This window comes from Quercus lobata, chromosome 8 (genome assembly GCF_001633185.2).
Source record: "Quercus lobata isolate SW786 chromosome 8, ValleyOak3.0 Primary Assembly, whole genome shotgun sequence".
NCBI lineage: Eukaryota > Viridiplantae > Streptophyta > Magnoliopsida > Fagales > Fagaceae > Quercus > Quercus lobata.
The window spans coordinates 55,148,490-55,172,310 of record NC_044911.1 but is presented as its reverse complement, the minus strand read 5'-3'; the positions used below and the strand labels follow the sequence as shown (position 1 = coordinate 55,172,310).

The window sequence follows — 23,821 nt, the reverse complement described above, 5'->3', positions numbered from 1 at the left end:
TTTTTATTCAATTAGAAATTACGATGTAAAATAAATGAAATGCATTTCATGTATATATATGTGGTGTACAATAATGGAAATGAAACTGTGCGAGCATTAGGTATGGGTCCAACCCATTAACCTCCATATGCCCAAGAATTATAGGGCCAATGGCATATCAGGGACCATATCAATTCGGGGATCAATAGCAGATCGGGGTTTGTGTCAGTTCGGGGGTCAATACCAAGTTGGGGACCGAACTGAATAGTAACGATAATGCCTTGGGGAAAATCGTCTGTTGAGCACCGTTTGGCGACAGGTGCAAGTTTCAAGATAGTCACATTTGTTGTGAGAAGTGGGTTCCATCTGGTTAGAATATATCCCAGAAGGACTCCACCAGCATAAAGAGCCCCTCCTATTGTCATGACAACCCCACTAAGGGAAGTCTATAAATGGGGGTTGGAAAATCTGGGGGGGGGGGGGGGGGAGAGAGAGTGATACACAAGAAGAAAAAAAAAAAGAGATATAGTTAAAGAGAAGGAAGCTCGATACATAGCCCAAGACTCCACGGGAAACACATAGAGGGGGATAAGATTCAATTTAGGTCTCAAATTCCTTCACTTGGGCTGTTAGGTTAGCCTTAAAGGGATTTACCCATAGTAGAAAACTCTTTACCCACTTTAAACAAATAAATTGGGAGCCCAACCTCAAAGGCCATTAAGAACTTGGGGCTGGGTCATCATAAAAACCATTTCCAACACTTGAGGAGATTCATCCTAAGTTCTAGACCAATGTGCATGTTAATGTTGGAGTCGAGAGAAAGGATTGTCAACTTCAGTGTTCTCCACCAATGAAGATATAGCATATTTTATCTTGTTTATATCGCTTAATTGATATATTTTTGTGTTTCCAATGATGATGTTCAATGTTCCCAATCCTCCCTCCTCTTAAAGTAACTATCAAATTATCATTAAAAAAAAATAGAAAAGAAGAAGAAGTGCTAAACTCGTATATTTAGCTTGACATATAATAAAAAAATGAGTAGGAAATAAATATGGTCATGTTTTCTGTGGGGCCAGAGAACTTATGATCCGGCTCACGCTCTATTAGGGCTCAAGGCCCATGCCGAGGAGGGTGTGTGCCGAGGACGAATGGGGAAAGGCCGAAGTGTCGAGGGGAACAGCCGAGGACGACCCTTTCCTCGGAACTCCAGGATTTCAAGGAGAAGAGCAACTCCTCGACGAGGGCCGTCCCCAAAAAAGCCCCCTAAAGGAGATGCGAGTGGAATGGGACCTGCATGGGGGTACGATGCAAAACTGGTTCAGGGTAAACACGTCCCCTCTGCATTAAATGCACCAGCCAGCGTCCTGACTATGTTAATGAGAAAAGACGCCTGGACAGGACGATTTCGATTATCACGACTAACAGAAAGCAAGGAGGGACAGCTGATGGGACTGGTACAGGAGCAGGCACCTGCCTGACTAACAAGTGGAGGGCTAAGATCAACCAAGAAGGGCTATATAATATGAAGGTTAATGCACCAAAGAAGGGGTTGGAAAAAATGGCAAAAAACCAGAGCCTCCCAACCCCTCTCTAGAAGAAAGACTCTTAGGACGAATACGATTTTAATTAAGCATGAATACCATGAAAAGCTCACGTCTTGTGACTAAGGCCTAGCCTTTCAAACCTACGCTCTATAAATGATATTGTTTGGATCTTTTTACATGCGAACCCAACATTATTATGGATCATTACAAATCGCGCACTTACAATTTCTTATTGGTGATGTAATATCAATTAAGAAAACATCATGTTGATGTTCTATGAAGTCTAGAAAAGAGGCCGCTTTAAAGAGTTATTAATTTTCAAAATAACCCACCAATCCTTCCCTCATCTCCTTTTCATGATTACTTTAGAAAAAAGAGGTTATTTCTCAAGTCTAAGCATTTTTTTTTTTTTTTTAAATAATCTTCTCAATTCTAAGCATAGATTGTAATGTCAATGTCATTGTCATTAGCTTAGAATCCCCATGAGCCAGTCTGGTAAAACTTTAATGTGGTTTGGCTTGGTTGGTGGACAACAAATTAAGGATCAACTGAGACCAATTCTGAGTCTCTGACTCCACAGGAGAGAGATCCATCCTGAGTGCTTGGACTTAAGTCAAGAGAAGACTATCGACTTGACAAGTCTACCGCCGAGGACGATACATATGATATGAGAATATTTTAATTCTTACAAGTGCTAGACATGCATGTTCACTGAGCTTGACATTGAGACATATACTAGTCAAGGGTAAATTCTGTTTATGATACTCACGTTTTCAGCCACAGCCCTATGGTAAAAGGATGAGTAGCAAAAATATACGGCCACTTTTTGATATTGGTGTGAACCGTCTTACTGGAATGTAGTATTAGTTTGCATTTTGAGTTTGACCGGTAGAATCCATACATTAACGGCTTCCTTATCGTGTCCACTCAAACAAATAAACTTTTTTTTTTTTAGAATATTATTTTAGGCATTTTAGACATGTACTACTATCAATTTCTTTAAAACCTTCTCCATTTTCCAACAAATAAACTTAAATGTACTCAAATAATCAGTATTGTGAGTTAATATGACAAAAGCAAAAAAAAAACCACTAATCTTCTACGGATTGTGCTTGGCCAACCAAACTTAGAGAATCTATTGTTTTTATTCTGATTGAAAGTTTGTATTCTACCTATAAAAATTAATGTCTATCTTAGCATAAGAAATTATTTTTTATATTTTACATAAGTTAGACTTGTATATTTGCATAAACATTGTAGCTAAATCCTATTTTACCTCATGGATACATAAGTTGATGTGAGTGTTTTTTGTGGATTGTTGGGCAACTTTTGGGCCTTATATTATTTTTTAGCACATTTGGGGTGTATTTGGATACCGCTTATTGTTGAAAATTGAAAACTGAAAACTAAAAACACTGTAGTAAAATAATTTTTAAATGTATGAATAGTGTCGTGGGACTCAGTTTTAATGAAAATTTTGCTGAAAAAAGTACTTACGGGTCCCGTAAACAATGCACGGGACCCACCATCCAAAAATGCATAGCTGGAAAACACCCAAAATGTGCTATACTTTGGCCCCCCTCCCCCAAAATACTTTTCAAATTGACCCATGAAATCAAAACAAAAAGCTTACCTTACCATTATTGCATTCCATTTGCCAAGAAAAACAAAAACCTTGAGACAATCCTTTGGACAATTCACAAAACCGAATAACAAAAGAACCTTTAGACAAACCAACAAAACCATTCACAAATTCAAATAACAAGAAAAACCTTTAGACAAATCAAAAATACCAACAAAAAAATCACAAATCCAGTCTAAACATAAAAAAAAAATACTAACAACACAACAAATCTCAAATCTTGACAAAACAAATCTTTGATCTGATCTTTTCTTCTCTTTGATATCCCTCTTCTCTCTATCTCTTTACGTTGTGGTGTGATTTGTGAGGCTGGGTTGCTGCTCTGCCTTTCTTAATTTTTAAGTGATAAAGGTGGAAGCTTTTATTTCAAAAACTATTAGTGTAAATGATCATAAGTAGCCACGATATCATTAGGTTACAGACAATCCAATAAAAGGGGTACACCGTACCTATAGTCCTTTTTAGTTAGAACAAAGTTATTAGTAATATAGATTAACGTGGTGTGGGCCTGTGGCTACTTCAGGACACACCTAAATTATTAAAATATATTCTCCCAAAAAAAAAATATTTAAATATCATTTATGGCTCTTGCTAAATTAATGAAAAACGTTGCAATTATTAGTGTAAGGACGCGATTTGCAACGAACCTTAACAGTGTTGGGTTCGTACGTAAAAAGGCCCAGACAATATGATTTGTAGAGCGTGGGTGTAAAGAACTAGGTTAACTGTGGTCTCCCTTAAAAAGATTCGCTCTCATGTATATTAAAGGCCTAAAGTTGGTACAACGATCGTTTTCTTTAGTGATCAATGTAATTCTTTTTCTCTACTTTTGCTCTCTTCTCTTTTGTCTATGTTTTTCTCCCTTTTCTTTTTTTGTTTCGATCTCCCCCTTTCCTCATGCTCTTCTTTTAGTTTATATACCCCCCTTTGTGTTCCATCCTCACCACACACGTGTAGGTTGGGTCCAGAGAATTTCTTTTTGTCCCATCTAGCACCTCCTGGAACTTCCTATGGGCAGCTGTAAGGCTGCTTCCTTACTGTTCAGGTATCACCTCCACATTAATGCGGCCAGAGAGTTGGTTGAGAGGTCATTAATGCAGAGGCAGCTGTAGTGATAGATATTTGTTTGTCTTATCTCTTTCATCCTTGGTCGGTTATTCTATCTTTTATGATGACCTAATTCTGAGGTCTGGTTGCAATAAGACCAAGTCCTGATCGTCCTCGGACGCATACTGCCGAGGAGTATGGTGTCCTCGGACGGATACAGAACCCTATCCTTGTGATGTTGACTACCATCCCCTTCAGTAACTACCTTATGACCTGACTTGGCCTTCTCGGACGGATATGCATCCTCGGATGGGTCACGGGCCCAACATTCCTGAATCAATCTTGAACTTTATGGGCCTATTAATCGAACGGTCCCCACAATAGCCCCTCAAAATCCTACTTTTCGACTCCTCGGGAGAGAAGGTGGATTTTGACATCATAAGCCTGTACCTGTGCGCGTTTTGGGGCATGCCCCTGACGCTTCAGCATCCCGATTTTGGCAGCATTAAATTTTGACAACTCCATTGTCTCCCACGTTCGACGGTGAGATCTAAATCAACGGCAGAGGGCTTCCCTTATTTTGTGAGCGGGAATTTCACCGCTCACAGCCCTTACATGACTATAAAGGCGTTCCTTAATTAAACCTGTACTTTCCCTTCGATGATTACATGGTTCCAGAGCTCATACATTGAACCTGCCTTCTTCCAGTATTCGTTATTCGCCTGGCGACTACAAATAATCGTCCGTTGTCCGAGGCCCTTCCTTTGAACCTGTAAGTCCTCTTGAAGTTTTTACCTCTTTCGTTTCAAGCCCAAAAGTCTTTTCTACTAAGTTTTTTAGAAAAATAGGGAAACAAAAGAATCCATTTCGATGTCTCGTTGAGTCCGAGGAGGGTATTAGAAACTTTCGCTCTAAGTACAAGATCCCCTCAACGGTAGGGATGAGGTACGTAGCCCAAGGGGAGTGGGTTGATGCCAGGCAAACTGGGGAAGTGGTTATCCCCATGATCGCCTTTATTGAGGGCGGGATGACTATCACCATGGGTAGTATCACTAGGAGTTACCTCAACTTTTTTAGGCTATCCCCCCACCCAGTGTGCTCCTAATATGTTTAGGGTCTTGGGAAGTATAGACGCTCTGAATAAGAGAATGGACCTAAAGTTAACCCATCATGACGTGAATTGGGTGTACAGCCTTCATCGCCTAGCTGACCAGGGCTATTATCTCACGTCGAGATATCCTGAACTAAGGCTAATTCAGTGCCTCCCCACTTCAAATAAGAACCTAAAGGAGGATTTCCTTATTTTCTCTAGGGAATGGCACGATGGTTTACCTTGTCCGACAGTAGAGGGAACACCAGGTGGGCGCGAAGTTATAAATCTATACTATTTAGTTCGTGAACACATTTCATGTACTTCTATTATTTTTGTATCCTACAACTTTAACTTTAGAGTCAACGGTTTTGCAGATAGGCGCTACACAAAGCCCAATCTCAGATTAGTCAATAAGGCGAGCCTAAACAGGTTACTGAAAGTTGAAATATACGTGAACGAGACTGATGGTCAGCTCCGGGTAGCACATTTGATTCTTGGCTATACCCCCCTTTCTTTTGCCTTTCAGGCGTCGAAGTGCGTGATTAGAGCACGTGATCCTCGGCTTCACCATATCAGTGTTGCCTAAGAAGGGTTTATCGTTCCAGAGGGTATTCCGCTTCCCCAGTACACACCTCGCATAGAGCCTCTTTTCGTAGCCAGTGTCTCGGCGGGACCTTCTTCATCCTTACCTTCCCTCAAGAAAAAGGGAACAAAAAGGGGAAGGAAAAAGGGAAAAGGCGAGGAAACCTTCGTAACAGTATCTGAATCCTCGGACGATTTCAGGATTTTTGATCAGCCCACAAGCCCCGAAAAAGACCCTGACGAGATGGGGATACAAAGGAAACCTCAGAAAAGCTTGCTGGAGCTGATGGAAGGTCAGCCGGGAAAGTCTGCACCTGTCAAAACAATACCATTCCAGGCTTCATCTCTTCCAGCCAGGTCTCCTCCTCCAGCTCCTCGCCACCCTCCTCGTTCATCTCCACAACCAGCGCTTCCCAGTGCTGTTGAGCAGAAAAAGCGTAGGGAACAGAAGGGCAAGGAGGTGGCGAATACGAGCAAGTCTCGTCCCACTCGAGAGGAGGATGACCAACGAGCTGCAAAGCAGCAGAAAACTAAGCACCCAGCCACGCGGGGCCAAGAGAAATCTGATTCCCCACATCCTGAGCCACAAGCATGGTTGCCAGTACCTATGCACGGTGGGGAGCCCCTGCGAGACGATGCCTCTATAAGAGACTTTAACGGCGGCATTGGGTGTCACGTAGCCTCGGCCATAGAGGAAGCCTTATTGCTCCCAAAAGATATGGTCGAGATAAAGAATATGAGGAAGAATGAACTCATCCTTGACAACAAATAATATTTGGGCATGGTGAGAAGCTGTCTTTTACCCTATTTCATTCTATGACTGTTACTCACTAATACACACTTTTCATTGACTATAATGTTAACTCCCCCTTCTTTTTTTTTTTTTTTTTACAGATCATCTAAAATACTTTCAAGTTAGATGAGATGCTCAATGCCTGCTCCAATCAGCTAGATGGCGAAAGGAAAAGAAGGGTAATAGCTGTTCAGACCTTGTCCAAATCTGAACAGGATTTGGCCGACACAAGGAAAAAACTACAGGTCGAAGAGGAAGCTCGCAAGTGCGCTGAATCGGCATCAGAAGGCTACCAGAAGCAGGCCGAGGAACAAGCAAGGCTTCTGCGCGAGACGAATGCCGAGCTGAAGAAGACTCAGGAGCAAGCTCTTGTTCTTAAGAAGCACCTAGAGGAAACTCAGAAGCTAAGGGAGCAAGCCAAGAAAGCGAAAATCAACGCCAAACAGGCAATGAACGAAGCAGAGCAGAGAGACTACAAAGTTGGTATAGCTGAAACTGAGAAGGCTTTGAGAGCCGAGGTTCTGGAGGTATGCCGTATCTATTGCGCCAGAACTTGGAGCGAGGCTCTTAACCGTGTTGGGGTTGAATCCTCATCTGAGCTGCGTAGGCCGGATAACGTATATTACCCCGAGGCGATACGCCCCTCAGCTCCTCCACCCCATCAGGCTGATGCTCCTTCTCCAGTTATTAACCTTAACGAGGAGGTTTTGCCACGCAATTTTCCTCCTCTCGGCCAACCGGGACCGACTAAAGAGGGACTAGCCCCTCCAGGTGCTTCCCCAGACAAGACCACCACTGCTTCGGAGGCAGAGACGGCCTCCCAGGGTTTTCAACAGGAATTGGACTCCACAGTTCTACCAACTGGGGGCAATACCAAAACCAAAGATGGAATCGCAACTTCGGAGGCAGACCTACCCGCCAGCCAGACCCCGCAGATCCCGTTGAAATTAAAAAAGTATAACCTGTGTTGTAACTTTAAATAGACACTTAATAAAGGACTTTTTTGCTCATTTTCTTATCGTTCTGGCGGCTCCATGTTATCTTTGCAGTCATTCACTTTGTCATTGTAATTTTGTATGGGTTCATTTCAACCACCTTCTTTATTGTACGCCAATCTTGCGTCCAAAGCTCTCTCTCCGACTCCTCAATGAGTGTTATAGGGCATTATTTCCGTCAAGTTTATGATTAAAAGATTTACCACAACTCTATTATCATCCAATAATTCAATACACAACATAAAAGGTTAATTTCTATCGAGTTTGCGGTCCGAGGACCTGGCATAACTTAGCCTCTGTTCCACGTTTTAATATAAATCATAGGATGTTAATTTCCACTAAGTTTGCGATCCGAGGACCTGGCATAACTTAGTTTCTGTTTAACAATTCAATATATATCATAGGATGTTAATTTCCACTAAATTTGCGATCCGAGGACCTGGCATAACTTAGTTTCTGTTTAACAATTCAATATAAATCATAGGATGTTAATTTCCACTAAATTTGCGATCTGGGGACCTGTCATAACTTAGTTTCTATTTAACAATTCAATATATATCATAGGATGTTAATTTCCACTAAGTTTGCGACCTGAGGACCTGGCATAACTTAGTTTCTGTTTAACAATTCAATATATATCATAGGATGTTAATTTTCACTAAGTTTGCGATCCGAGGACCTGGCATAACTTAGTTTCTGTTTAACAATTCAATATAAATCATAGGATGTTAATTTCCACTAAGTTTGCGATCCGAGGACCTGGCATAACTTAGTTTCTGTTTAACAATTCAATATGTATCATAGGATGTTAATTTCCACTAAGTTTGCGATCCGAGGACCTGGCTAACTTAGTTTCTGTTTAACAATTCAATATGTATCATAGGATGTTAATTTCCACTAAGTTTGCGATCCGAGGACCTGGCATAACTTAGTTTCTGTTTAACAATTCAATATGTATCATAGGATGTTAATTTCTACTAAGTTTGCGATCCGAGGACCTGGCATAATTTAGTTTCTGTTTAACAATTCAATATATATCATAGGATGTAGGAGTACAGGATGTATGATTGACATAAGTTAAAAAGAAAATATTTGAATTGAAACACTTTTATTAATAATAATACCTCTTGAGATTATTTACATTCCAAGGATGGAGGACAGGTTTTTCATCTAGGTCCTCTAGTGATAGATATTTGTTTGCCTTATCTCTTTCATCCTTGGTCGGTTATTCTATCTTTTACGGTGACCTAATTCTGAGGTCTGGTTGCAATAAGACCACGTCCTGATCGTCCTCAGACGCATACTGCAGAGGAGTATGGTGTCCTCGGATGGATACAGAACCCTACCCTTGTGATGTTGACTACCATCCCCTTCAGTAACTACCTTATGACCTGACTTGGCCTTCTCGGACGGATATGCATCCTTGGATGGGCCACGGGCCCAACATTCCTGAATCAATCCTGAACTTTATGGGCCTATTAATCGAACGGTCCCCACAATTAGTATTAAAAAAAAAAGGCAAACTATAATCTTTAGTTGTCAATATATCATTATAATGATATTATTATCAGGTATATAATTGTAAGGGTAAAATTCTCAAGTCAAACAATGGGCCTTGGGCCCTATACAGAGTCCAACTACGACCAAATAGAGAAATGGGTCACCAAAACAAATGCTAGCCCAACCATAATAAGTCCAAACTTATTTAAAGGAGACGTCCGAGGAGGAGTGTCTCCTCGGACGCGCCAAATACAAGCCCAACGTGCACCCTATCCATAATAAGGAGTCATTCCAAACAAATATTGGTAATAAGGATAAGTCTCAAAAGGCAGGAAGGAGGAAGAAAAGATAAGACATCCAGGAGGCAGCCACAACTGCCGCATTAAATGCAGGGAAGCTACTTTCTCAGCCGCATTAATGTGGAGAAGACAAGCAAACAGTGTTACATTGGCCAATGCAACTCACAGAAAGATAAGGTGGAGGTCCGATGGGACAGACACTCAAGTGAGGGTCCAGATGGTTAACAAGTGTGAGGTTCTTATCAATCTAAGGAGGCTATATAAGAGAAGGAGATCCTCATGAAAAAGGGATCGAAAAATTTAGAGGGAAAAAAGAGAGAGAGAGATGAAAGAATTCTGTAGTCTTTAATCAGAGCAAGAGGTGCACACATACGTCTCCTCGGACCGATATCTTGTGGACATAAATGAAATATTCTTACGTTCAGACTGTTGCATGGCATACAACTAATTAACGTTCACTTCGTCCAGCTCTAATTCTGTAACCCGCTCTCTACAAATTCATTGTCTGGGGTTTTTTGGGCCAGAACCACTTACTTGCTGGGCCTAGGCTCCAAAAACCGCCCCTACAATAATAATGTGAAAATAATAGCTAAATTGATTTTCTTTAAAATTTAATGTGAAAAGATTAAAGAATAAGTCCAACCCCAATCCAACCAAAGAACCTTGAAGTTTAGAACCACTCATTTTTTAAGATAGTTACAGCAAAAATGAGTGGGGATTTGAACTTTTATTGGACACACTAGGAAGCTTTAGTTGAATTACAAAACTATTGATTATAAATCCATATAATTAATATGATTTTTATTTGATTCATAGAATATGGGAAAGTCAACTACGATGGTCCCTAAAGTTTACTTATTGAGCGTTATTGGTCCAAGAAATTTGAAATGAATGTTATTGGTCCCTAAAATTTACTTAATGAGCGTTATTGGTCTATAAAGTTTGAAATGAACGCTATTGGTCCCCAAAATTTACTTAATGAGCGTTATTGGTCCATGAAGTTTGAAATGAACACTATTAGTCCCTAAAATTTTAGAATTGAGCATTATTGATACCTGAGGTAACTTTTGTTAATTTTCTTACAACAAGGTGACATTTTTAAAATGAAGTAGCCCTTATATTATATCAAAACATTACTGTGGGGTCCAACAAATTGTGGCCCTGACCCATTTTTTATATTGGGGCCCAAGGCCCTAGCCGATGAAGTGGGTAGCCGAGGATAGGTAATAAAAGTCCAAATAATCGTGAGACACAACTGAGGATGATTCTGTCCTCGGTATATCCGAGGTCCCCCTGGAAGGAGGGGCAAAAGCGGTCTAGGAACAGTTTGAGAAAAAAATCTAAAATATCTATGACAATAGGGAATGAGACGCTGGATAGTATAACGACCAAGGACAAGGGGAAGGCTGCCATTATTGCCATTCAAAGCTCTGTACCTGACAGAGCCATACTTTTCAACTTTTTCAACCCCCCCAACTGCTCTAGGTATGGGCTGATGGGACAAGTATCAGTCCTGAAAAGTCGAACCTACACGTGGACGTTGGATGAGGAATACAAGCCAATATAAAAGGGGAAGTAAGCGGTCTAAAAGAGGGGTTAGGAAAAATGGCCAAAACCAGAGCCTCCCAGCCTGCCTCCAGGAGAAAGACTCCTAGAGTGAACACGATTTATTTATGTATGAACACCACGGAATACCATCTGACTTGTGATCAAGGCCTAGCCTTTCAAACCCACGCTCTATAAATGATATTGTTTGGACATTTTTACGTGCGAACCCAGTATCGTTTTGGGTCGTTACAAATCGTATCCTTACAATTACATTAGTAAACTTTAGGGATTAATAACGCTCATTTCAAATTTTAGGAACCAATAGTATTCACTAGGTAAATTTTGAGGGATTTGTTTTCTAGAATTTCAAATTGGGGGTGGTCTTTTAGGGTAGGTAAAGATGATATTTAGTTTTAACATAATATCAAACGATCTTTCGGTCTTTCTAAGTACCTCTGTTGGTCCCAATCAATTGGTGTCACATGTATATCACAAGTGCATATTTTTCTTCTTTTGAGAATACTAAGTATTTTTTTTTAACACACACGCACATGGAGAGAGAAGAGAATGTCTTAAAGAAACTTATAGTAGTATATATTCAAAAGGGCTTTAACATGAAATTGACGAAAAAATGCTACATATCATAAAGTTTTTAATTTGAGGGTCAATCATGCATTTTAATAGCTATCTTTTTTTATCTCTACCTTATTTTAATAGCTATCTTTTTATCGAACACGGTTTTCTCACCCCAATAAAAAATAGAGCACCCAACCTAATCCAAAAGGACCAAAACCGCTTGTTTCGTTGCTATCCACTTTGGGCAGGCTTGCGTAACATGCACATGAACTTAATATCATACAATGGGAACTAATAAAAAAGCTTGAACTTGGGGGAGAAATATATAAATTCCAAAACTTGCGGGGCAAACTGTAATTTCCTCCATTGAATAACACAAAAAATTTGGGACCGTACGTGTGCTTCTCTAACCTACGAAACCACCAAACAATGGCGGCCAGGATGTTCCAGAAGCGACTGCTCTCTCTCTTTGTCCGTAATCAAACTCAGCTTCAGACCTATTTCCCTAAATCTAAAGGTGATTTCTACGAATTAAGATAATACTAATGTTCTTCTGATTACTATGTTTTTGTTTTTGGAAGTTTAAAACTACCGTATCCGTATGCTATATTTGTTTTCTAAGAAAACTGAGGTAAATTGTAACAAATTCTAACAATGTGAGGATGTAGCTGGTTCTGGGTTGTGGGTTGTGTTTGGTTCTGTTAAAAATTGGTTTTTTCAAGATGAATATTTTACTTATTATTAGTTTGTTAAAGTTGAATGAAATTAAAGACTGAATGCAAAAATTTGGTCTTTTTTAACTTATTATTAGTTTTTGTTTTTGGAAGTTTAAAACTGTCGTATGGTATGTTTGGTTTCTAAGAAAACTGAGGTAAATTGAAACAAACACTAACAATTTTTCAGTATTGCCACTTTTTTTTTTTTTTTTTTGAGTTGAACTTGTTTGTGAAGATGTAGCTGGTTTTGTTTGGGTTGTGGGTTGTGTTTGGTTTTATTAAAATTGGTCTTTTCAAGATTAAGATTTTACTTATTATTAGTTTGTTAAAGTTGAATGAAATTAAAGACTGAATGCACCACAACACTCTCCTAGTGCGATGGTCACTCTACAAGTATAAGTGCTTGTGGGGTGTGGAAGGGCAACGGCCGGGGGTCAAGTCTCCAGGAGGGAGCTTCACACACATATATACTTAGATATTAGGTTAGAGTAGAATTTCAGGACTAAATGCAAAAACTTGGTCTTTTTAACTTATTATTAGTTTCTTGGCTGAACAGGTGAAGGGTTTTTCTGTGGGTTTTATTTATTTAATGTTAGTATTTTCCTTGAAGAAACAAACTTACTATTGAGCATGTAAAAGAATTGAGAATAGAGTTGGAAGCTACAAGGGGATAACAACTGAATAAGGTTTATAATTACTCTCAATAGCTTTTTTCAACTATGAGAATCAGACATAGTACATTTGATTTGAAGTTTGGAGAGCAACTTTGTATTATTAGCTTATTATTCTTTAGCATTATTAATCCACATGAGTGTGCTGAAGACCAAGTACCAATATATTAAGATTTCATATTTGTTGATTGAATTTAGAATTTTATGGGGTAATATTGAACATGGTCTTTATTAGGGGTTTGGTTTAACCCTTTTGGCAATGGTTTGATGGCTTACCAGCTTCAGTGGAAAAAGTAATACCATCAATTAAAAATGCAGTTAATTAAAAATTAAGAAATTGAGAAATTCTGTTAAAAATCTAGCAAGCAATGATGAATCATATTGTGATGATCAAGACATATCCTTGACATCCTTGTATTGATCTTAAGGGCGTGCTGAATGCGTTTTGATAATCTTTGGTACCTCAGTTAAAACTAAAATTTATTTGATTCCTCGGTTTCTAGGCCTTAAACTGAGATGCTTCCTTGAACTTTTGGTGAAGTGGATGAATTATGGATGTGTTTCTCAAGTTTCATGTTACTACCTTACTAATGAAACATCTTACTTAAGAGCAATGATACTAGCTATTTGTTGTCCTATGATCACGTAGTAAGTTCACAATACTCATTTCACCACTGCATTACTGAAACATTTTACTTAAAATCAGTAAAACTAGAGTGGTGACCAAGGATGTTGTAACCTAGGAGGTGGAAACATTTATAGAAGATAGAGTAGAGATGAGCACTTCAGGACTGTTCAAAGTGCTTATATTGATCTAATATACTCTTTCGCTGCAGAAGAGTTTATTTCTGACCTTGCTAGTTCAGTTAAGTTTCCTTGTTTTATTTAAAAGTTTAGACGAATGTCTTCCTAAGTAACATATTTTCCTGCTTGAATTATTGTTTATATTATTTGCTTGATATCTTAGTCATCTCTGTCTATGTGTGGCTTTTCCCTTATTGGTGGCAGAATCTTTTTGGCAATCTCTTCGACCTCTTCCTTCTGCAAATGCATCCTTTAGCAGATCCGAATTTTGTCAAAGAGGGATTCAGACACAAACACAACCAACCAGCCATGCCAATGAAGATTTGGAAAATCATGAGACAGGCACTTTGAAGCCTGATTGTGACTCAGTAAATGCTCCCTCCAATATAAACAGTAATGATAGTTCAACCGTGAAGTATTCTGCAAATTCTAACTTGAAGCCATCCGCAAGGCATGATCTTGCCATGATCTTTACTTGCAGGGTCTGTGAAACAAGATCTGTGAAGACAGTTTGTCGCGAATCATATGATAAAGGGGTGGTGGTGGCACGGTGTGGTGGGTGTAATAATCTACACCTGATTGCAGATCACCTTGGAATGTTTGGACAACCAGGGAGCATTGAAGATTATCTGGCTGCTCGTGGTGAGGAAGTGAAGAAAGGTTCTGTTGATACCCTTAATCTGACGCTTGAAGATTTAGCAGGAAGCAAACCTTGAAAGAATTACATAGCAGTTTTCAGATGATGTTTCTTAGTTATGTAAGAATTACATAGCAGTTTTCAGATGAGGTTTCTGAGTAATGTATATCTGTGAACCTAATTTTTATTTGTTTTGTTAAAAGGTTTTTTTTTTTTTTTTTTTTGTTGGGATATATTTTTAAAATTAAGTTGCTTATACATGTTATTCATATAAGCAATCACAAATGGTTTTGCATAGCATTATCCACTTGATAATCTAATAAAAATGCCGGGCTGCGTCTGTCAGCTAAAACACTGGTAATCCATTGAATGAAGATGGAAAATGTCAACATGAGGATTTCAGAATGACAAACACCAATTGCTTAATTGTAATCAATAAAGTTTCCAACAGTTTTTATCTTTTCCAAGGATAACTTATTGCTATTATTATTATTATGGTAGTGTATCTGTTTATGTTTGCATGAAGGCCCTCTTACAGATGGGAGTTATTCTGCAACGTGGCAGGCTCAGATCAGAATTTGGAGTTTTGAACCATCATGAGCTAAACACAAGCCAGATGATGTCTGAATGTTTTTCCATCTCCCACCTCTATATGAATATTTGATTCCACATCTTATAATCAGTTATTGTGATTTCATGGATGAGCCAAGTGACAGATGCACCTTCATAGCCAATGAATTTTCTATATATCCAATCATAGTACTATCATGGAAAGATGAGGATTTTTTTTTCCTGGTGTGTGATGAAATGATTTGAACAAAGCAGATGAAAATGATTTCTTTGTTTTTGTAGAGAATCACGAGGGCAGGCAAGTGTGTTATGTTGGAAATGAAGCATTAGAGAAAGTAGAGACAACCATATTAAATACTTGCATTGATTTACGAATGCTCAAACTCGAAGTTTTAATTGAATTCAGGTCGGCAATCAGCATAACGAAATTAATTTAGTTCAATCAAATTTTCAATTGAGCGAAGATATACGACAAGAGAAAACATTAGGTCTGGGCGTGGCGTAAAATATGAATTAGCACATTCATTTCCACTAGAGGACAACAAGTATTGAATGATATTGCATGTAGAATGTCACAGCGTTACAAAACTTATACAGTTATAAAATGAACAACTATCATACTCGTTAGAAGTACACTTTTTCACCTCCAAAAAGTTTAAAGACTCTGAAAATTTCACATTTCCTCTTTATCTTTGTATTGTGATGGATGTAAGTGAGGTGAATGACAACTCAACTTAAAAAAGAGTAAAAAAAAATTCAGTATAATTTTTGGTGCTACAAGGCTCTTTTTAGCCAAAGTAAGCTAATACTAAGATTTAAGGAGATTACACTAACTAGAAAAGGCAAAATTTTGAGTTAGATTCGGCTAAAATTTTTGTCCTACAAAGTAGACGACAGGCGTTGAGTAATTATTAACAACTAGTTTCACACGACAAAATAGTGCGTGTCGTATAGCAGTAGACAATTGAGAATTTTTTTTTGGCTCAGAAAATGGAAATGAGAGAAGGTTTTTAATTTCCAGAGTCCAAAGCCAAAGGACAGTTTCTAGTTTCTACCAAAAAAAACTATGGCTACTCGTCTTGTTCCCTCTACTTTTTCAGCTTCTCTTCACAGCTTAGCTTCCAGAAGTTCCATGGCTATGGTGGGTTTGGTTTCTTGCTCTCCCAAGACCCTCACACCATTCTCTCTCACCAAAAGTTTCAACTTTATCTCACTTTCCACCACAAGGAAACCTCTCACAAAATCACTCCAAGGTAAAAAAAATTTCAATACCAATTCTTTTAAGTTGTGATTTATTTCGTGGGGGTCTTTATTTTTGGCTGGTAAATTGTATCTGTATTCATATGTATGTATGTCAATATGAAGACTGAAACTTTCACTGGGATTTTAATTGGTTTGAGTGTTTCTGGGGTTTACATAATGAAATTTATACTTTTGTAGGGACAACCAATTGTCTGTTTTCAATGAATTTTTTTTTTTTTTTTTTGGTTGTAATTGGTGGATTGTCTGGTTGAACTTGAATAGAAGTAAGCACATAGGAGACACGGAAAAAAATGTGGAAACTAATTCTTTATGGGAGAAGAAATAATAAAATATAGAACAAGAGATAATTATGGAGGGTAAGGGGTAAAAAAGTTTTAATGTTTCCATTTGGTTGTTGCATAGGCAGAACACAGATTTTAGTAAGGTCCATTTGTGTTTCAAGAACATTTTTTTGGTAACAGAATAGAAAGAATTTTTTTTTAACCAAGGCTATCACAAAGTGCCGATTGAATCAAATTCCATGTAAAAAAAAATGTGAATGAAGAAAAGAATAAATCTCCCAAGCAGCGAGGTCCTGACGGAATGAAGTGGAGATTGAGTAGTGATGGTCAATTTGATGTTAGGTCATACTACGATGCTATAAGAGGCACAAGGGCAGTGACACATTTCCTTGGAAATGTATTTGGTGGGCACAGGCTTCAAAGAGGGTAGCTTCTTTTGTGTGGACAGCAGCGTGGGGAAAGGTTCTAATTGTTGATAGCCTTGTTAAGAGAGGCATTAGTCTAGTAATTTGATGTTGCATGTGTAGAAGCAGTGGTGAGACCGTAGATCAGCTGTAAAGCCCAGGAATGTTGTAGAGCTACTCTCTGGATGGATGGATTGGGTTGGAAAATATTCTTCAGTTATTTGGAACTTAGCTCCTTTATGCCTGTTGTGAACTTTCTGGATGGAAAGGAACAAGCATACTTTTGAGGGTGTGGAGGCCTCGGTTATTTTGTTATAATTTTCTTTCCTAAGAACTTTGTTTGAATGGTCTTCTGTTTTTGGGTCATAATGAGATACGTTCCATTGTAGAATTCATTGATTCTCTATTCATTTAGACTGTAACTTTCACCCTGTTATCAAGAAAATATAGGAGAAGGGGAAAAACCGAAATTTGAATCTAAAATTTTATTTTATGAAACCACAAAAAAAAAAAAAAAAATCATTTAAATGAGCCCATGCTTCTTTTTTTAAGATATAATAAGAGAAACATAGACTTGATTTGCTTTCTCTTCTTTTTCACTTAAACCAGAATGAAAGTTGTTGGATGATGTACCTTTATGTTAGTCACTAGCACATGAAGTTGCACCCACTTACCCATTGGCCTTTATGTATGACCCAGTTTGTATTTGTTACATCATGATTTAGGATCATGGTTCTGTACAAGCAGAAATAAGTCATAATTTTGGTTTTTTTATAAGGACAAAAAGAAGCTAATGAAAATTTCCGCTTTCCTTGTGGGGAGTTCTAATGTTATTTTTTATTTAGAAGACAATAGCTGTGATGATTCAAGTTTTGATTCATTTTATGCACCCTTGCAGTTCCAAAGAATAATGTTCCAAAGAGAGAAGAATTTGATCCCATTGAAAAACTTCTTAGGATGTTAAAAATGAATATTTATTGTGTACTACTTTTTGGCAGTGAGATCAGTGTCTACTCCTGCTGAAGGTGTTACTGTGTTTGATGATATGGTTTCTGGGACCAAGCGGAAGTATTACATGCTAGGTGGAAAGGGAGGGGTAGGGAAGACGAGTTGCGCTGCCTCACTTGCAGTAAAATTTGCTAACAGTGGGCACCCCACTCTAGTGGTTTCCACTGATCCTGCACACTCCTTGAGTGATTCTTTTGCTCAGGTTTAAAATTTTTTCTTCTTCTTGTTCTGCATTAAAATATCTGCTGGCCAAGTAGCACTTCACTAATTGGATTGAGTATGTACTTGTATTATTTATCCTAGGATTTGACTGGAGGAACACTGGTACCAGTTGAAGGACCTGATTCTCCATTGTTTGCTCTTGAGGTATAGAAAGATGTCTGTATGATTATCCTCTCTCTTGTCCTTATTCTTTTTCTTTTTCCCCCCCCCCCCCCCCCCCTTTTTTTTCTTATTTCTTTAAGTTAAATTCATTAGTTTTATGCCAGATAAACCCTGAGAAGGCTAGGGAAGAATTCCGCAGTGCAACTCAGAAAAATGGTGGAACTGGGGTTCAGGATTTCATGAATGGTATGGGCCTCGGAATGCTTGCCGACCAGGTAAAGCTCTATAAGGAATTCTTGATATTGCAACATAACCTTATATTATAAGTATCTTTACTCAATATGAACACTATAACAATACACCAGGGCTATTCTCAATGGTTGACCCTATATTACAGTTAGAATAACTTCAGAACTTCATTTATCCAGAATTGATTTGAGTGGAGTGGTTTTTCCACGGTTTTATTTCTCTCCTTGGGTGACTGTGTAAGTGTACAAATGCATGCACCTGCACATGCACGAGTAGAGCTACTCACTTATGGTGCAAAATGAGGTCAAGTCCTGAGAAGTCGGGATTTTTTCCCCATCATAAATTTCCTCCCAACAGTTTATGATATACCTTTCCTTAATTTTTTAAAAAAGAAATAAAAATGAAAGAGAAAGAATGTCCTGACTTTTGAATGATCACAGTCCATATTCTCTTTGATTGACGTATTTTTGATTGATGAAGTTAGGAGAGCTAAAACTAGGAGAGCTGCTTGAGACACCTCCCCCTGGTTTGGATGAAGCTATGGCAATATCCAAGGTATGTATTATCTGCAGTTCTTATTTAGCTCAGTGTTTTGCACAATAAATCTTTTTAGTTTCCTTGCTTCCTTACTAACTAGAAATCCTCTTGCCAGGTTATTCAATTTCTGGAATCACAAGATTATAACATGTTTACTCGTATAGTTTTTGATACTGCACCCACGGTAAGCACATAATAAAATGTTCTGTGTCATGCATGTTGTCTAATATCTATTGAAGTTAATGAATTATTTTTGACAGGGTCATACTTTGCGTCTTTTGTCCTTGCCAGACTTCCTGGATGCATCCATAGGCAAGATATTGAAGGTAGCCATGTGGATGGGGAGTAAGAATAACCTACAGCAACCCCCCCACCCAAAAAAAAAAAAAGAATAAAAGAAAAAGAATTTAATGATTATAAAAGTCAAATTATCACTCATGGTGAGAATGTGAGTTGTCTGAGTGTCTTAATTCTTTTAGCAGGATACATATTTCTGATAATTTATAATAAGTTGACTATAATGCGTGACCAAAGTTGACTTCTGGCTCTCTTTGTCATGGAAAAGCAACTAAATAAAATTTTTTCCAGCTCTAATAGCTTTTAATTGGCCATTTTTAAAGAATGTGATGACTATATAGTCAAAGTGCTGATTCTAAGCTAAGTTTGTAGATTGTATTCTTTTGCTTTTGTTAAAGAAAGAGAATAATTGATAAAGATCTTGTACATAAAAGGAGGAGCTGGAAATTCTTAGATACTAGCCCTTAGACAATTCATTACCTGTATATGGGAGATGTGGCTACAACCGGATGAGGAATATTCCGATGGTGACAGCTAATGGGGATACCTCTTCACTTGAAATTCCAAACTCGTCTAGAAGAGTACCACTCATAAACCACAAGAATACAACACAATATATCTCCCTAAGGCAACAGCTTTGAATAGCTTTGATAATCACAGAGAGAGAGAGAGAGGTCTGATCATAACTGTGATACAGAGGAATCTGTAAAATTCTGGAAATAACATTGACAATGGGTGGATTTGAAATTATCCATTGGTGTAAAGTTAACTATGAGAATCATGATGTACATAATATTCTTTGGACAAAGTCATGTTATTAGATTAAGCAAGTAGAACATGGAAGACAATGGTTGATTTTCCATGTGATGACGAATCCATCTGTGTGTGTGTGAGAAAGAGAGAAGAATCCAACACTCTATCCCCCTTCTTTTGATGCCTTTAGTCCATATAACTATGTTCAGACATCATTGCCATTCTCTCTCTCTGTCTCTGTCTCTCTCTCTCTCTCTCCCCCTTTGAGTTATTTTTTCCCATATTACTTATTGCCAAGACTTTCATCATTCTGTTTTCAACACTGTCGGTAAGTATCATACCTTAGATTTAAAGAGTCCCATGAGCATTGCCTTTTTTTTGGACATGTTGCTTCATCACAAACTTCCAGTTAGACTCATTTGACAAAAAAATTGTGATGCTATTTATGTTAACTTTCCATTTTGTGGGTAGGTAAGGAACATTTTCAATTATATTCTACTTGTAATCACTTGATTGTACCTTATTGGATTGGATTGGTAAATGTAAGCATTTCTTACGAATTCAGAAGAATTTTTAAAACTTGTTCTCCATACCACTTCCAACGCAATGTTTCTAGTGTTGTTTTCCATTTTCATTGACATTTTTTTTTCCATTCAAATTGGCTTTTGCAGTTCAGACAGAAAATAGCTTCGGCCACCTCAGCCATCAAATCTGTTTTTGGGCAAGAAGAAACCCGGCTGGATGCGGTCAGCCTTATGTTACTAGGAATTGGTGTTGCATTTTCTTTTTTGATTTTGATTTTGATTTACAAAATATCCTAATGTTGCTTTATAATGCAGGCTGACAAGTTAGAGAAACTGCGGGAGAGGATGGTAAAAGTGCGTGAGCTTTTTCGTGACACAGATTCAACTGAGTTCGTCATAGTAACAATCCCTACGGTGAGAATCTTTAGAAGTAGTTCTATACCAGTTGTTTTTCTTGTCATCTAAATGGTTTATTACTTTATTTGCTTTGTGGTACTTCCATTTGCTTTAAGTTTACCTCAAATGAATCAAGTGTTGGTTGTCATGAGCGTAGGATGGCTGATTAGCTTGTTATTGAGTGAATAGTTTGGGCTATATGCGTCTACCTTAATTACTCACATTTTTCGATTTTTGCAAGGTAATGGCGGTTAGTGAGTCTTCTAGGTTGCGTGCCTCCTTGAAGAAGGAAAATGTTCCTGTAAAGAGGCTTGTTGTTAATCAGATCCTCCCCCCTTCTGCCTCAGACTGCAAGTTTTGTGCAATGAAAAGAAAGGTATTAATCAGTATACAAACTTATTGGCAGATTATATGCTTTATTATGTATTGATTGTGATAACCTGCTTAATGCAAGAACAATCAAACTGTGAGCATTTGCCTTTTACACCAGAAGAAAACATCGTGTAGTTTGAATTACTTTTCTTTCTTTATTTTGCTGTGTTTTTGGGGATAGTTGAAACGGAAAGTATTCTTTTTTTACATATTTCAGGATCAGTCGCGTGCTCTTGATATGATTCGGAATGACACAGAACTCTCCAGCTTGGAATTGATCCAGGCACCACTAGTAGATGTAGAGATTAGAGGTGTTCCAGCTCTTAAATTTTTGGGAGATATTATTTGGAAATGACCATCTGCAATATGATAAGGTAAACTTTTCTGAATTCTTTTCATAGTCTTTGCCTCTAAAAAACACACTTATTCTTCAGAAATTGGAGAACTATATTTCAGTGAACTGATGTTTTGGGTTATCATCAGCAGCAATGACAGTCACTCTTGATTGTATGGCTTGGCATGTTGATGTAGTCAAGAGTTGTGGCGCATCCAAGTTATAGGAAGCTGTTCAGTTAACAAAGATCCTGAAGTCTGAACTTTGGGATGTCAAAAAAAAGGGTGTCACCAATATGAATTTGGGATGGATTGCATGATCCCACTGTACTTCTTGCCCCCAAAATGTTTGGACAGAGTATAGAAACTTTTTTCCATTAAAAAAATAATTCCAAAAATGTATTTATTCGGCATGAATTTTACTAGCAATTGAGAGTCATAAGTCTTGCATGTATTCTCAACGAAAAATGACGACCCCGATATGTTATGGTTTCTTTCAGCCAGCCTGGTTTATAAAGAAAAAGGGAAAGAAAAGTGGACACAAATTTCCCAATAAATTTACCTCAGGAATTTGATAATGTCACAAGTGTTATATTATTTATTCACATAAAAGTGGCTTTAGATATGTTCAATTCATCACAGGAAAGAAGATATATAATGGTTGATGCTCAATCATCTTATATCCCTTTGTTTGGATTCCAGTATATTGTTATTGAAGCAACCAATTGCAATTTTTATCCAGCAAGTTCTTAACTTTCCTGTTCTTCTAATTTACAAAATTTGATGGAATAAAAGTTGCTGAACTAATTTGTAATCAGCTTGAGATAAAAGTTTAGACAATTAGAAACGATCCCATGTTTCCTCTCCTTGTACAGGTCTTTCCTTTTGTTTGTTTGTGTATGCATGTGTTCTGTTTGCCTCTCTTTTCATTACTATGGTAAAAGTTCTTATTCATAACTTTACAAATTTTCAGCCCACGCAATACTCAGATATCTCTAATTTGGAATGTATTTAAAATAAAATGATAATGGAATTGTGTAGTATTAGCAGTGTTTGGAGAGTAGAAGTTTGCCAGCAGATTAGCTGTTAAACTTTAAACCAATGTTCAACTAATATTCTTAGAGCATTCATTAATTTTTCCCTTATAAATTTTACAACATAAAACTTACAAACTCATTATCACCAGTTACAAAGAAGTAATTTGGTTATTTATTTATTATGTTGTGAAATTGAAACAATGAGTCATTGTCATGTTAATTTGTAAGTCTTAAAATTGGCAAATAACTTTGCATTTTTATACTATAAAAGAATGTCAGTTAGTCTGGTCTCACTTCCTTTGGAAGGTCACCATACAAAGAAATGCAATCACACGACTAATGATTCCTATAAGGATAAGGATAAATATACATAGGTTCCAATCACGAAGGTCATAGCCATTCTTAAGAAGGAAGCCACACCGAGTAATCAGCCACACTCCATTATACCTGCAGGGCAAATCCAATAAGTAGCACCAAGGAAACTGTTAATTCTTTAGGAGAAGAAAGAAGGTACAAATCCTACATTATCCTAATAATGGTTGTTCCAACTTCCAAGTATCTTGATGAAGAAGGCCTTATTCACAAACATGAATATTTGAATTGTATTATGATTTAAAAGTAATTGTATAATGGTAATGATATCTTTACTTAATAATAAAAATATTAAAAAAAAAAAGAAATTTTCAATTGTATTTCAGGCTTGATCTAGAAATTCATGACCCACTTAACATATGTTTTCATTAGAGTCAAGCTATTTAATATAGGTTTGCTGGAAACTTTTGACTGTAATTAGTTGCAAACCCATTTATAATTTATAATTTATTTTCTAAATTTTATTGTAAATAATTTATTCTCCCTAAAAATTAAACGATTTTTAAAAGTAATTATCATCTCTCTATTTTTATAAATATATAATTTTATTATTTTTTGTGTTTTTAATTGATATTATTCTTTTTTGAAGTGCTCCATATTATTTTAATTATTGTTATTATGCATTATATTTTACTAATTTCATTTTGCACAACTAAAATTTTTAAGTTTCAA

The 23,821-nt window shown here is 37.4% G+C and overlaps 2 protein-coding genes across 4 annotated transcripts; both read left to right on the top strand.

The window, feature by feature from the left end:
* The first annotated feature begins 11,940 nt into the window (after positions 1-11,940).
* Positions 11,941-14,828, top strand: LOC115955272. The gene is made up of 2 exons (XM_031073346.1): positions 11,941-12,118; positions 13,997-14,828. The coding sequence occupies exons 1-2, from the start codon at positions 12,031-12,033 to the stop codon at positions 14,506-14,508; spliced, it is 600 nt and encodes a 199-aa protein (XP_030929206.1). The 5' UTR covers positions 11,941-12,030; the 3' UTR covers positions 14,509-14,828.
* A 1,153-nt stretch (positions 14,829-15,981) lies between these two features.
* On the top strand, positions 15,982-22,318 carry LOC115955271 (ATPase ARSA1-like). Of its 3 annotated transcripts, none has more exons than XM_031073343.1 (12): positions 15,982-16,252; positions 17,946-18,157; positions 18,259-18,321; positions 18,444-18,554; positions 19,009-19,083; positions 19,181-19,249; positions 19,326-19,391; positions 20,787-20,861; positions 20,955-21,053; positions 21,277-21,411; positions 21,625-21,781; positions 21,894-22,318. In XM_031073343.1, the coding sequence occupies exons 1-11, from the start codon at positions 16,066-16,068 to the stop codon at positions 21,760-21,762; spliced, it is 1,230 nt and encodes a 409-aa protein (XP_030929203.1). In that variant the 5' UTR covers positions 15,982-16,065; the 3' UTR covers positions 21,763-21,781; positions 21,894-22,318. The 3 variants fall into 3 exon arrangements, with proteins under 3 accessions (XP_030929203.1, XP_030929204.1, XP_030929205.1); XM_031073344.1 differs by having other exon boundaries at positions 16,020-16,252; positions 21,891-22,318; XM_031073345.1 differs by lacking the exon at positions 19,326-19,391 and having other exon boundaries at positions 16,020-16,252.
* Positions 22,319-23,821: the final 1,503 nt, after the last annotated feature.